General features: G+C 38.4%; 3 protein-coding genes across 3 annotated transcripts; all 3 read right to left on the reverse strand.

Moving 5' to 3' along the window:
• Window positions 1-698: 698 nt before the first annotated feature.
• On the reverse strand, window positions 699-2,509 carry LOC119995829 (probable E3 ubiquitin-protein ligase RNF144A-A). The gene is made up of 2 exons (XM_038842284.1): window positions 1,752-2,509; window positions 699-905 (listed from the first exon to the last, which is right to left on the reverse strand). Exons 1-2 carry the CDS (start codon window positions 2,444-2,446, stop codon window positions 821-823), a joined length of 780 nt encoding a protein of 259 aa, XP_038698212.1. The 5' UTR covers window positions 2,447-2,509; the 3' UTR covers window positions 699-820.
• Window positions 2,510-3,670: 1,161 nt separating this feature from the next.
• LOC119997821 lies at window positions 3,671-7,169 on the reverse strand. Its single transcript, XM_038845025.1, has 5 exons — window positions 7,016-7,169; window positions 5,579-6,492; window positions 5,089-5,289; window positions 4,598-4,793; window positions 3,671-4,202 (listed from the first exon to the last, which is right to left on the reverse strand). Exons 2-5 carry the CDS (start codon window positions 6,437-6,439, stop codon window positions 4,018-4,020), a joined length of 1,443 nt encoding a protein of 480 aa, XP_038700953.1. The 5' UTR covers window positions 6,440-6,492; window positions 7,016-7,169; the 3' UTR covers window positions 3,671-4,017.
• Window positions 7,170-7,699: 530 nt separating this feature from the next.
• Window positions 7,700-12,618, reverse strand: LOC119997917 (suppressor of mec-8 and unc-52 protein homolog 2-like). The gene is made up of 10 exons (XM_038845146.1): window positions 12,311-12,618; window positions 11,994-12,184; window positions 11,633-11,747; window positions 11,150-11,198; window positions 10,945-11,034; window positions 10,166-10,234; window positions 9,954-10,077; window positions 8,984-9,351; window positions 8,378-8,761; window positions 7,700-8,102 (listed from the first exon to the last, which is right to left on the reverse strand). The coding sequence occupies exons 1-10, from the start codon at window positions 12,355-12,357 to the stop codon at window positions 7,830-7,832; spliced, it is 1,710 nt and encodes a 569-aa protein (XP_038701074.1). The 5' UTR covers window positions 12,358-12,618; the 3' UTR covers window positions 7,700-7,829.
• Between the last annotated feature and the right edge of the window lie 1,019 nt (window positions 12,619-13,637).

Genomic DNA, 13,637 nt, shown 5'->3' on the forward strand with positions numbered 1-13,637 from the left:
TACGAAATGAACTTATGGAAAAATTGGTATTCTTGCGGGGTAAGGGGGCTTGAATTTGGGTTTTTTTATGTTCTTTCATCTCAGTCTTTTATTGACCCCAAAAGCCACCGGTAATTGGAGAAAATAAGGACCTCCGAAAACAAAGAAAAAACCAAGATAGAAGCCAAAGCAACTATAATTAGGGGTAGCTAACCCCAAACCAGAGAACAACTATAATAGGAGACAATAAATTTTGGCATAAAATTATGAATCCACCAAGCTTCCGAGAAAGAGTGGCGAGTTACTAAGAAAGGTAACAAATTACTACTATTTGAAGTGTTATATTTAATTTTATTTTTTTACAGTTTCTACAGGAAGTTTCTTGTGAACTTTACAGAATTATCTACTCTCTTTCTATATATATTTTTCACTATTTAATGGTTAAAGTAAGAAACATATATATATATATTACGTGATTCTGTGTCTGTTTTGTGGCATTTGGGCATCCATGTGGAAGAAAGATTAGAATATGTATGATGCAGCCTTCCACTTTTTACTGATTTTGATTTAAATTGACTCAGCTGGGACAAACAGAGCTCCCTTGATATGGAACTTCTGTAACTTTTGATACAAGAAAAGCTGTAATATAAAACGCAAGGAGCAAGATAGATGGAGGAAATATGACTCTGTAATGAAAAGATCATAATAAATACCTCATAAAAATTTAGGGTTCATCATATTATCACACCTCTATAATAATCATTACTAACCAAACTTCATTTTCCTTCCCTCTACACCATCAAATCTAGCATTGTGTTAAAAACTCCTAAAGCACCAGCGACTATATAAAAACTTTGCAGTTTGGGCAAAGATGAGACTGATTATTGTGGCATGTTCCGCAGTTATAACAGAATGTACATCCACACCTGCCATCATTCAAACAGAAACAATCAAACATATAAATCATGTCTTAATTGTGAAAATCAAATGATCATCGCAAACGAGATCTTAATGCAGTAACAGACTCTAATACACAAACTCAAATATTAGTAGGACTTTACAGGAAAGCCCTTCTGATAAGACTGCAGCAATGACGGGAAATCAAACTAGGAGAAGGTTCACAGGCATCCTCAACAATACCGGCAAATAAAGACTCCAATACTGTTAGTAGATTGCAGAAGCCACCTTATGTATACAACTATCTCTGTTGAAGTACTATCCGCGTCCTATACGCCCTACACCAGTACTTTTAAATATCCATGAAATCATTCTCAGGCAAAAATCAAACAATAATATGGTATTTGATCCAACTTCATCGTCCAGGGTCACAATTTTCTTCACCAAGAAATTGTAGGTGCAAAACCTATGCTTCCTTTAAGAGCTCACTAGCTCAGAGTCATGCAACAAGAGATTAAGAGAATAAGCATCACACTATTTGACCCTGCATGGCTGCACCGGCAGTGGTTGCTGGAGCTTTGTGCGCGAGATCAAATAGGCCTAATATATTCCCAAAATCAAGATTTTTACAGCACTAACACGGCAAGAAGTAGAAAGGAATTTCTTAAGCGGATGTTATTCATGAGTTCAATATTCAAATCAACCTACCCGCAATCAGAATCCAAACCCAAACCCTAATCCTAATTGAGTTGCTACAAAAAAAGAACACAAACCCTAAGCCTAGACATACAAGAATCATATCAGGTTTGATATAAAAGGTTTGAAACCAGAAAACTATCACAACAAAAGTGCAAATAATATAAAATCGAGCAAACCTGCATCTCATATAGTAGCAGCCCTTCGATTTTTGTATGTAGAACTTGCAATTGGGGCAGCGCCTCCACTTATTCCTCATGGCAATCTCCTTAAGCATGTCATCTTCACCACTCTTTATCAGTTTCTGAAACTTGGCACAATCAATTCCATCATGCCAAGGTGCCTTACACTGCGCACAAATATGTCTTCCGCACACAGTGCACAATGAATTCTTAATCTCCACCCCCCCTCCTTCAAGAATCGACAATGCAGAGCAATCCTTATAAGGGCAGTAAAATTTACTGACTCCATCAATGGCAGACTCGCAAAGAGAATTTCCCCATCTGTAAAACAATTTTTTTGGGAGAATCAAGCGGCAGTAATCGGGCCCCAACACTCCTCGATCACAGGCAGAGACTGGACACCGAATGCTCGTGACATTGTCATCGAGCTTCGAAGCTACATAATTGACGATGCACTGAGTACAGTAGAAGTGAACACATCCCTCCACATTGAAAGAGTCCGATAAAGGCCTTGACTCAACACAGATATCGCAAGTAAAGAGAGGCACATTAGCAGTGTTGAAGACAGGGGTCTCGGCAGTGTTAGCATTGTTGCTAGACTGTTCTATTTCGACCGGTTCAGTATGGGGAGGCGCGAGAGTTTTCACTCTCTTACTATGATGATTTGGGTGTTTAGAAAAACGCGCACCCATCTTTGACTGATAAGCTTTGGAGATTTTTGAAGATATATGGAAGGAGAGAAGGGCATACCAGGGTTACTTAATTGTTTAGGAAGATTAGGAGTCATGAATGAAGAGTACTGAGGTCTTCGGTTTCTTATTAAAGGAAAATACTTAATTTGGAGGAAAAGTTGCCTCAGTCAATTTAGCTTTTTTATGTAATCATCCTTGGAACACTTACCAACTGTATATTCTGTTTCCTTTATCATATGGTGTCAAAAGATTTTTTTTTTTTTTTTTTGTGTTCTGCTTATCAAAAGACAGAATAAAACAGTAACTTTAGTTTCGCCAAGACCTCCTACAAGAAAAACTTGGATGTGGACTAGTTGCACCCCCAACTTAACTAAATACACCATAATCTAAATAAACCTCAGGTAAAAACATAACAATTATGAGTATACCCCATTTCTATTTTTTCTAAAAAATATCATCCACACCACCCCCTTCAACCCTAATTCCCAATTATTCCCTATAGCGGTGGCGGTGAAGGTGGCAGCAATGGTGGAGAGCCGCTCTGCCAGGAGAAGCTCAGAGGTGATGTTCGGGGTCGGAAAGGAGGAGGTGGTGGTTGAGATGGAGGAGGCAGGTTAATTGGGCCACAAAAGAATTTGGTTTGAAGATGGAACCTGGAGGAGGATGCCCAAACCTTCGCTGTATCGGAATCTTGCCAAAATCGATGGTTATCGCATGATCGTCTTCATCATCAGCACTTACTAGGTTCTCGATGATGGTCATGGTGGGAGTTTTGGGACTCCATGAGGCTTGATTTGCAGGCTTGATTATATCTGATCCATTCGTTTGTAGGCTTAATTTGCAGGCTTGATGTATGAGTTGAAGGTTGTTGTAGGGGAAGAAGAACAAGAGAGTGATTTCAGGATTAAAATGGTAGTGACAAGAGGGGTGTTGATAGATGAAGCTTTTTAGATGGTCAATGTGGTGTACTTAATTAAGTGATGAATGCAAATAGTCTTCATCAAAACTTGATGGCATCCTCAAAAGAAAACAATCAAACAATCTCGCTAGAGGCTTGAGTAGAAATCCCGAAACCTTCAATCTTTATTGTTCCAATTGCTATGACAGCGGTTCTTTAGATAATATAAAGAACCAAATTCAGGAAAGTAAAAAACTTGTACTACTAATTCGAATAGAAATTGACTACCAATCCTAGCTCCTGTCAAGGTTATAATGCACAAACAATAAAAGTTACCCATCTACCAATCTGAGTACTGAGAGTTATCTCACAATCGTTTATATACAGATGCTGAACCAAAGTGTATTTACATAAATCTGGGCTGAATCAACACATGAAGGGTCCAAATTAATGCTAATGAAAAAAAGTATGATAGTGAGTACAATGTATGCTATGTCTTATTGTTTTATCCGAAATACGACTATCATTAACTAGTATGTGCACTTGCTTGTTGAGTGTGAATAATTCATTGCAGGATTTGACCAATCTTTCAACCGAGACCCAGTAGTCATGGAGATGCTTGCTTCACATGTGGAAGGATAATGCAAACATGCAACAAAAAAAGGCGCTGACACTAACTCCGTAGATTGCTGTACAGATCGTCGAGGGCAGCATACAAGGGCTCAGCAGCCTTTGGTCTATCAACTTTTCCAAGTAGAATATCATTTGTGCTCAGATAAGGATCACCATAGAACTGTAAATTCATGTCCATCCTTGTTGCAACAATGTTCCCCTCCAGTGACACACCCACAAATGCCCCTGTTAATTTTTAGTTAAAATATGGTGTCACAAAATGTACATTCAAGAACTTTCAAACTGCCGCTCAAAGTAACAAGAGAAATCTTCTGCAAACTACTTGCAGTACCATCCTCACTATTCGTTCTCAATCACATGCAAAAATTGAAAACACAACAAAAACCAAATTTTTATGTGTATAATAACTTTTTTCTTTTGATACTGGCAAGGCAAACAAGAAGTTCAGACAGCATATAAAATCCGAATGTTAGACAATATGGTGTCACTTACAAATGCAGTTATCAAAGAAAAACACTGCCCACACAGAGCTGGTGAACAGACTAAACATTTTCTATAATTCTAGCAATCCACAAAATAGAAAGTTGAGAGACCAGGAAAACTAATATAGGTCACCATACCTTTGCTACAGCTATAAGTATAGCATATGCCAGAACCTCGATCGCCAGCACGAAGATCAGCTTCCAGCACCCTCCCAATGGGCCCTGCTGCAGCACTGCAACCAGCTCCAAGAGAAAAGTGCATGCGACTGCAAAATGTCTTCACAGCTTTTGAATTGTGGAGCACAATTATGAAGTCCGTGAACTCTCCCCCAATCTAAAAAAAAGATGTAAAATACACATATCAAAAAATGGAACAGACCTCATTCAATTTAAAGAAAAAAAAGTTACCAAATTTAAGTTCTTTAAAAAAGCAATGCTAGTAGATCCTTCTCCTCCAGCTTTCCAACACATGAGCAACTACAGATTATTTTCCCATTTCCCATTTTCTTTTCCATAATGGATTAAACATATTAACTAAATATAGCAAAACAAGTAACTCAAACTCATCAAAATATGGTAAGTCCAACTAGAAAACCTATAAATAAATATTGACCAAAACTTATGTTCACCTGAGCACCCCAGCCTAACCCAACAGAGAATATGGCTGACGGTGCAGACCATGATCCATCAGATCTTCGAGCGATGACCAAACCAGTGCCAACTTTATAAGACACTAGTGCACCAGCTTTAGCAACAGTTAAAATTGCCAGACCTCTGGCACCCATCAAAACTGCCATGGGTATGGACCTTTCTGGATTCAATCTACCAACCTGTCAAATTTCAAATACATCATAAAAGTCAGAAAGAATCTTTGTATTGACCCGTGGTTCATCCGGCATTAAATTAAATACTACTTCTCTGCAAAAGCTCCATCTCTTTGACAAACTATTCTTAAATAACAAGTACAAGAAAATAAATTGGCAACAAATATCATGCCTGTGCCTGGATTCTATTACCAAGAGTTGAAATATCTTACTAGTAGTTATTATTTGAACAATTACCCTATGAAAGATCAAGACAGGTAAACTGCAATAAACAAGAAGAAAATTGGATCCGCACCTGGCAGTAGCTTCTCAATGTATTGGATGCCTTGTAGATCTCATGTTCCATGGACAAACCAACAGGTAGGTTCAGCCATCCTCTTGTACAGGTCCAATCCATCACATCATGCTTTGCCACTTGCGCAGCATTGCTAATGGTATTGACAAGGATACCCTGTAAAGGATCAAGCCTATCATAGCAGGCATCACAAACCCGCTGTGGATTTCTCTCCCTGAACTTAACAGGTAAAAGACACCTGCCCTTTGTACATGTTCTACAGAAAAATCCTCCGCAAAATCTACAATGGTGTCTGCCTCGGGTGAGTGCTGTAAAGGGAGCACTGCACTGCATGCACACCATAGAAGAACTATCAGGAAGCCACTCTGGAGGCTCTGCTTCCAGTACCTGTTTGTATGCACGATAATTGATCCCGGTAGGCTCCAAAAGGGGTGGAGCACTAGGTATATAAACCGAGGAGTGCAAGTAGGTATCCCCATTCTTTCCCGACCCAAGAAAAGACGTGTTTGAACTGCTTAACTGCTGATTTGAAGAAACACCAGGAACTTTGTTCCGCCCAGTCAAAATTGCAACAATCCCACCCAAAACATTTTTCAAGTTCACCTCTGGAGGCCTATTATTTTGCAAAGAATTACATTTATTGTCACTGGAATCATACTCTTCATCGATAAAATCATCAGATTCAAATGGGAATTGGTATCCATAATCTTGTTTTGAGGGTTTTGAGCCTAATGGACAACCACTGCCTTCTGGTGCAGCCCATATAGGATTAGCATAGTCATCCTCAAAGGGGTACTTGATCTTCTCCTTTTCTACTTGAGAAAGTGAAGAATATGAAGCTTTTCTATCAAAGCTTCCCATGTACTACACCATATACAATATATGATCACAACCAATATTATTGGCACTGCAACCTGGAACATAAACCGTTATCAATAGTTGCAAAGTTCAGCAGAAAAGATAGAACAGTTGGGTAAACTCATAACCATCCAGAATTCAAAGAAACAATACACCAAAAAAAAAGAAAAAACAATAACAATCAAGAATCCATGGGAAAATGAGATTAGACCAACAACGGAAAATATGTGAAGGGTTTCGAATAATTTCATATTATAGTTAAAATTTAATCTAAATTAGAAGCCATTGCATGCATATTAGATGTAGCAATGGTGGAGCTACCCATATCATCTCACCTCCGATCGAAACTAGTTCGATATTCCAGAGAATCAATTCGAGATTATATAGGACAGAAATCGAATGAATAAAATTAGAAATTGTATCTATTCACAAAACAGAACCCACAAAAACCTTGAAATTGCTTCCAATTAGGGTTTCTACACGTTCTCTTTTCTTCAAGGAAACCTCATCTCGAATAACGAAAAAAAGAAAAAGACAATTCACCCTGTAGAGAAACAAGGAACGAAGATAATACAATACCTTCCTTTTTACTCAGGCTCGATACGGAAAGCTTGTTGTTCAATGAATCGTCAATGAAAGAATAAACAGATGAGTCCAACCAGGATAACAAAAAGAGCTTGCGGTAGATTCCAGGTGTAGACTTCCATGCACTATATCAAATTGAATCACAATATTTTCCTTCGGCCGAATATCGTATATAACCTTCGGTTCCGCATGGAATTACGATTTTAGGAGTTTCATACACGTAATTTAACGGGAAAAAAACCCAAAGCCCAAGACTCATAGCCCATAAGCATTCCACATCGGCCCAATGGCCCAAAGACCAAGTACCAAGCCCAAGGCCCATACAGTTAATTAATGCCTTCGGCCCGAGTCTTGATCTCGTAAGTCGTAACTGTTTAATTTGATCCTCGGACGTTTATTATACTGTGCAACCCATCTGTGAAACTAGCAACTTGGAGAACTAAAGCATGTAGAATGGTGGTGTGCTTTGTAAGCTAAAATCTCAATAAGATCGTTAGAGTACAGGATTTTCAGTGAGAATCTTAATAGGATGTCTTGGAATCACATTAAGATCCTAAACTCCAAGCCTCCTCATTCCATACCATTAGATAAATGAAGATTGAACAGTGCATTGCACAGGGAGAAACACAAGAGTACTGATCGAAAAACTAACAAACTACTCCAAAAGAGCCACAAAAAAGGGACAAGAAAGGGAGGGAAGGTTTTGTTTTAATGTTTTCATTTATAAATAAAAGATACAATGGTACAAACTACAAACGCATATATGCCAACATAATCACAGTATAGAGGGTCCATTAACTCCCAATATTCATATTCGAAGCTTCTTCCCAGGTTGAACATCATCATCGTAATGGCCGCCCTCAGCTGATTCCTTCTCCATTTTCTTTTTTGTAAGTATCTTCTGAATCTTGTGCAGCTCATTATTGAGTTTCTGGTCCCTGTTTTGCTTTCGTGTCTTCCGACCATCTTGCATCTTCACACCAAACTGGAATGCGGCTTTAGGCATTGCTTCCTTCTGCTCATTGTACTTTGCCCATTCTTCTTCTGTCTCAAAGTCCCACCTATGAAGGCGGCCTTTGGCCTGTTGGCAAATATTTCAGAAATATTATTAGCTCCAAATCAACTTCCTAGAGGACGGCTTTTGAACTAATATTATGACCCTTTTTGAACTAAACAATTTGAAAAAAAAAAATTCCTACAGAAGCAGAACCTTATATGCTAGACAAAAGCTTCTGTAGTCCCCAAAAGAGTGAAAAAGCAGAGAAAGAGACATATTCTAGGGATCTTCTTGCTTTTCTTTTGCAATGAAACAAAGAGTTAAATAGATACTTCGTTCCTTCAGGAAAGATCACTTACCCGTCCACCCATATCCATTTTCGACAAGTCATCTTCATCATCACTCTCCACAACCTCACGATTATACTCTTGATACCCAGGGTAACATTCGGAATAACTATCTGAAATAAAATTGGGATCTTTTTCTCTAGCATCTTTTTCCCTCAACTGTTGAAGCCTCTGATCATCCCGCTTGAATACAGAACCTAGTCCTCGATCCTTCTCTTCTTGAGTCATGACCTGTGGATCCAGCGCAAGGTTTACATCTCCTTGCACAACATAACCCTGCATTGTTTGCTGGAGATACTGGTCAGGATAAGCCAATTGGTCGGCATATTGGTACTCCTGCCACTCTGCCTGGTAGTCACCTGTGAGCATTTGAGGTTGCAATGCATTGTATCCATTCTGAGACCAAAACAGTTGATACAGAACAGAAAAGACTCCGTAAGCACAAAAAGAGAGGCAAAGCTTTAAGTGATAATAATAATAATAACGGAAAATACGAGAGCATCTTGCAAGCTGTACTACTCAAGATTGATATGCATCACAAGACATTCGTACCCTCCCCTTTGCACACCAACTAATAAAGTCAACATTGCAAATGAATTAACATTAAAATCAACTGACCATATCTTGCCATTCCTGAGGACCAGATGGCGGAGTTGGACCGTAAGCAGGTTCAGTGAAATAAGAGAACTTCTCCTTATTTCGAGGAGACTCTTCCATGTCCTCTGAAATAGGGCTTTGGCTCATTTCCTTCCCAGGGATGACGTAGTCAACACCCTCCCCCACAAATATGTCATCCTCTTCATGTCTCGCAACAGCTGGGGTCTGTTTCTCTTTCAACTCGGGGTGATTTTTGTTGGGAGGTGGTGGTGGTGGTGGTGGTGGTGGAGGCAAAATCTCCCTTTCAGTCTTATTATTCGACATGATGCCATTTGGCTTTGATGGCTTATCCTCTTCATTAATCTCATTACCAACAGAAGAAATCTTCGCTGTACATAGAAGCAAGACAACAATAAATGATGAAGTTGAGTTATGTTATTAATTACCCATGGCATGAACTATTGTCCCACATAAAAAGTAATGCCGTCACCCAACATGTAAACAAAAAGTAATAAACACACAAGTGACCAATACTGAGATACTCAACTGATCTTTGAGAAACTGTTTAACCAGCAGTTTGTGTAAAAATTTGAGCTATAAATTGTTTTGACCTTGCAGGGTATGCATGTACACGTGCAGTATTCTGGGCATAATGCCATCAAAATGCCACTGTGTAGCACCAACAAGATGTTAGCACCAGTGTTACACATGCATTATATCTCCCAAAGACCCAACTCAAAAAGGAATAATAACCAAGCTAGATTATGTACTTCATGAAGGGGCATCTCACTGCACACGACTCATGCAGTAGATGTGTGGGGCTAAGATGTTCTTATGGTATCAAGTATAAACCACCAGGTCACAAAAGAGTAACCTCAACCCTACCCAAGGCTTGTCCGCGGAGTTTACGTGATTACTATTATAGAGAAACCTGAAAAATATTCTGCATGGTGTTTATAACAAATGATAAACTGCCAGATTAAGGGATTACCTTTTGATTCTTTCTCCTTCTTTTTCTTCTTGAGAACCTTCCCCGATGATCCAAGGCGAAGATATGACATAATTTTTGCAATCCGATCTAGCACAGAACCATCGACACTGACAGTGACCATTTCCTAAAGGACAAGGGAGACCAAAAATCAATAATGCTATCCATTTCTTCTAATACGCAAAAGTCATTCAAGGGATCCAGAAAATATAAACCTCTGGCACTGGACAGTCAGCTTTACTCCTGAGTAAAGTTGTTGGAATATCGTGATAGTATCCACCCTCCTAAAATTGCAAGACAAAAACTAAAGTCAGGATATTAGGCTCACAAACAAGAAACAAGAAATGATCATATGCAGATTAATACATATGACCATATACAAGTACGTCAATGCCTCTGTCTAGTCACTTGTAGAGCTTTACCATTTCATAGCACAATTACCCATTATTCTCAAGAGCCTCCACAAATTAACAAATCAATGACTTTTTGCAATTTTCTCCCTTTGAATGGTCAAAGCATTATTCAATCATTCTTGTGCTTTCTTTTTCTTTCCTTGGGTACCAAAACTTTTCATAGAAACAGTGTCACCAGACGATGCATTTACCAATTCAGCAAGCAGATGTAACACCATTACATCTTTAAAACTTAGCTCTGACCTAGCCTTAGCCGAGCCCAACATAGTTGCGAAAAAGGCTATGATGATGTTGATAAGATAAGTCCTAACATTTGTCCTAATTTCCTTAAGTGCTGGCTAGTTCGTTAAACTGTAGACTGACATGCAAAATACATTCAAGTAAGAAATTCCTAATATAAATCTCTCCCAAATGGGCTGCCACACATACTTATACATGGCAACCAAAACAACTGGAATGATTTGTATTCAAGAGTGGACTCTGAGGCTTTTGAAACCAAAGCAACAAAAGGTATCAACATGAAGAACAGCCAAAAACACTATAACAAACCAACAAGCACAGAACACAATGAAGTTTCTTACCATGTTGAAAATAAATGACATTCTGCCAGGAAGGAACATCTCATTTGTCTTGATAAACGATTGAGGCTTGATAATCGCCTCATAGACAGACTGACAAGAGGAAAATGATGTCAACACTTACATCTTAAGAAAGATAGAAGCTGCCCCAGATTACAAGCTAACATAAAAATGCAACTTCATATCTATCTTCAATAGAGGGATTCACCTTTGCAGTAGCAGTACGAAACGATAATTGCTGGTCTTCTTTTGATGATCTGGTAGAGATTAAGAAGTACATGTCAACTCAAGCAGTAATTTAACAGATAAATGAATGTATTCAACAGTACAGTACTTCGAAAGCAAGACCAAGCAATGCTCAATACCAGAAACATTATTTTCTAGTAGACCCTAATTAAAGATTTTTACTCTAACAAAACTTTGGACATATGGGACTTATTTCCTCTCAACGTCCACATGCTAGTTTTCCTTGTTTCACAAGCCTTGCACTTGCATGCCATGCCTCCTCTTGAGGCAAAGTTTAAGGAAGAATAGCTAGAGCCTATATTCTATTTTAGTCGCTTTAAGTATTACAAAACTCAATGTTTTTATCCACAGATGTTCAACGCACAAGTAAAACTCATGTTCCAATTCAGAGAAACACGCAGAAAACAAGCAATAAGGAGTAACACAGTTAAAGTAAATCCGATACCTGGACTTCCCCTCGGCATCATCTCCAGCATCTGGCTTCTTGACAATCTCACTTCTTACTTTGTTAAGTAAAGCGTAATCCAGCCCCTTCACCAAGTGAGTGTGCTCCACGTCACCTGATCATCATTTATCCAGAGTTCCAGACATTCAACAAACATCATATGCAAAAGATCTGTCAATTGGGCAAGTAAGATTTGATTCTATCTAAGTTTCAGACATACATTACATGATCAAAAAGTTCAAAGTTCAAACTCAACCCCTACTTAAAGGTTAGAAATACAACACAACATAAATCAATAAAGCATAGACCAGCCAGTAATGGAAAATAATTAATGAATTAAAGAGGAAAAAGAATATAATACCTCCGAGGTATTTGCTCTTCTCTATTGAAATCTTTTGAGCGTCAGCTGAAAGGAGATCAACAGTCCCGGGAGGAGCGACCGCATGAAAGGAGCCCAACTCTGTGGGTTCATAATCCGGATTTTGATCCTCTCTTCGCTCCTTCGCACGGTCCCTATATTTTGGTTGCTCTGGCTCTTCCGCTTTCTCTTCTCTGCAAAATTTACACTCATAAAAAATTCAAAACCGCATCGAGACCTCCACAGTCCAGTATTTCTTAATTAATGAAGGAAATATAGAGAAAAAAAAAAACCAATGGAAGAAATTATTCGTTACTTACTTTTGACGTGCAATTTTCTCCTTGTAATATCGCTTCGCCGACGTCATTACGTAAAATACGAAATAACTGATGAGAATCGAATTTCGCTCAGGATTTTGGCGTTAGGGTTTGTAGTGTTCTACAACAGACAGATCAGTGATCGAGAGCGATTGAGCAAAGTGGGACTGTGGAATGAACCTTCATCACAATTCACATGTTGGGTCATACAACCTACAAGATCTCTTCTTTGACAGAGAAAATCTCACCATTGCTGATGTAGTTGATGATCCTCAAGGACAATACTGTTCCCAATCAATTACGAATTCAGTTGAATCAGCAATAAGAAGATGATCATTGATCAGTTCGTACTTTACATCAGGCCTGTTCGTACTCCAAACTGGGCTTCAAGCCCAAGAGAGTAGCCCATAGCTCATAATCATCATTGTTACTGAGCTGGGCCTAAATCCCCAAAACTCAAGAGAATAGCCCAGAACTCGTATCGAGTGACCCACAGTTTATTGACCAAGTCAGTTCGCAGATGATCATGCGTACAAAATTACAAATGAACCGTTTGAACAACATCTGAACGGTCGATCTCATGACTGCACATCAACAACAACTTCTTTTTTTTGGGTCTAGCACATCAACAGAGCATATACGAATATAATTTTATTTCAAATCATGATGTGATTACTGATTAACTCATATATTAATTAATACCAGACAACCAAATTTACTAATTTAGGTAGAGGCTATATCACCTCGCGAGTGATGAGTCACCTGCCCGAGTCGCTGAAGTTTTGGCTAGCAGCCTAATTAGTAATTACCGTTACTTGAGAATGGGAGATAGCTTAATTAGTTAGGTTGTCTGTTCATGATCTTGAGATACAGGGTTTAATTCTCATCAGAAGGTTGGGGTTTAGGTAGTTTTTATCAGCTGTGATGGCCTTCATGCTCTTCGAGCATGGTTTAACGTGTGTGTGACCTATGATCTTTCAAAAAAACAAAAAAAAAAAGTAATTGTCGTTAATCAAACAATGAGCATGGTTTAGCGTGTGTGACCTATGATCTTTCAAAAAAAAAAAAATAATTGTCGTTAATCAGACAATAAGCATAGTTTAACGTGTGTGTGACATATGATCTTTCAAAAAAAAAAGAAGTAATTGCCGTTAATCAGACAATGCCAAGTGACTAATAAACATGGTTTTTATGTAATGAAACTAATCACATGATTTATGTATAAAATTGAAAAGCTATTAATGGAAACAAAGATAAATGCAAGGCAATAATAATGTGTTACATCTAATTATTTAGAAAATGACATATCAACCAATTTCCATTTCCATAA

This window comes from Tripterygium wilfordii, chromosome 4, assembly GCF_013401445.1.
Source record: "Tripterygium wilfordii isolate XIE 37 chromosome 4, ASM1340144v1, whole genome shotgun sequence".
NCBI lineage: Eukaryota > Viridiplantae > Streptophyta > Magnoliopsida > Celastrales > Celastraceae > Tripterygium > Tripterygium wilfordii.

What these genes read in the sequence shown, in the direction of transcription:
- LOC119995829 (XM_038842284.1), bottom strand. Translation starts at nt 2,446, where the DNA reads ATGGGTGCGCGTTTTTCTAAACACCCAAATCATCATAGTAAGAGAGTG. An exon ending in TGCTACTATATGAGATGCAG is followed by an intron (nt 906 to 1,751) that starts GTTTGCTCGATT and finishes GAATGATGGCAG; the next exon opens with GTGTGGATGTACATTCTGTT.
- LOC119997821 (XM_038845025.1), bottom strand. Translation starts at nt 6,439, where the DNA reads ATGGGAAGCTTTGATAGAAAAGCTTCATATTCTTCACTTTCTCAAGTA. An exon ending in CATTGAGAAGCTACTGCCAG is followed by an intron (nt 5,290 to 5,578) that starts GTGCGGATCCAA and finishes GAAATTTGACAG; the next exon opens with GTTGGTAGATTGAATCCAGA. An exon ending in GGTTAGGCTGGGGTGCTCAG is followed by an intron (nt 4,794 to 5,088) that starts GTGAACATAAGT and finishes TCTTTTTTTTAG; the next exon opens with ATTGGGGGAGAGTTCACGGA.
- LOC119997917 (XM_038845146.1), bottom strand. Translation starts at nt 12,357, where the DNA reads ATGACGTCGGCGAAGCGATATTACAAGGAGAAAATTGCACGTCAAAA. An exon ending in GAGAAAATTGCACGTCAAAA is followed by an intron (nt 12,185 to 12,310) that starts GTAAGTAACGAA and finishes TAAATTTTGCAG; the next exon opens with AGAAGAGAAAGCGGAAGAGC. An exon ending in AAATGGATATGGGTGGACGG is followed by an intron (nt 8,103 to 8,377) that starts GTAAGTGATCTT and finishes ATTTGCCAACAG; the next exon opens with GCCAAAGGCCGCCTTCATAG.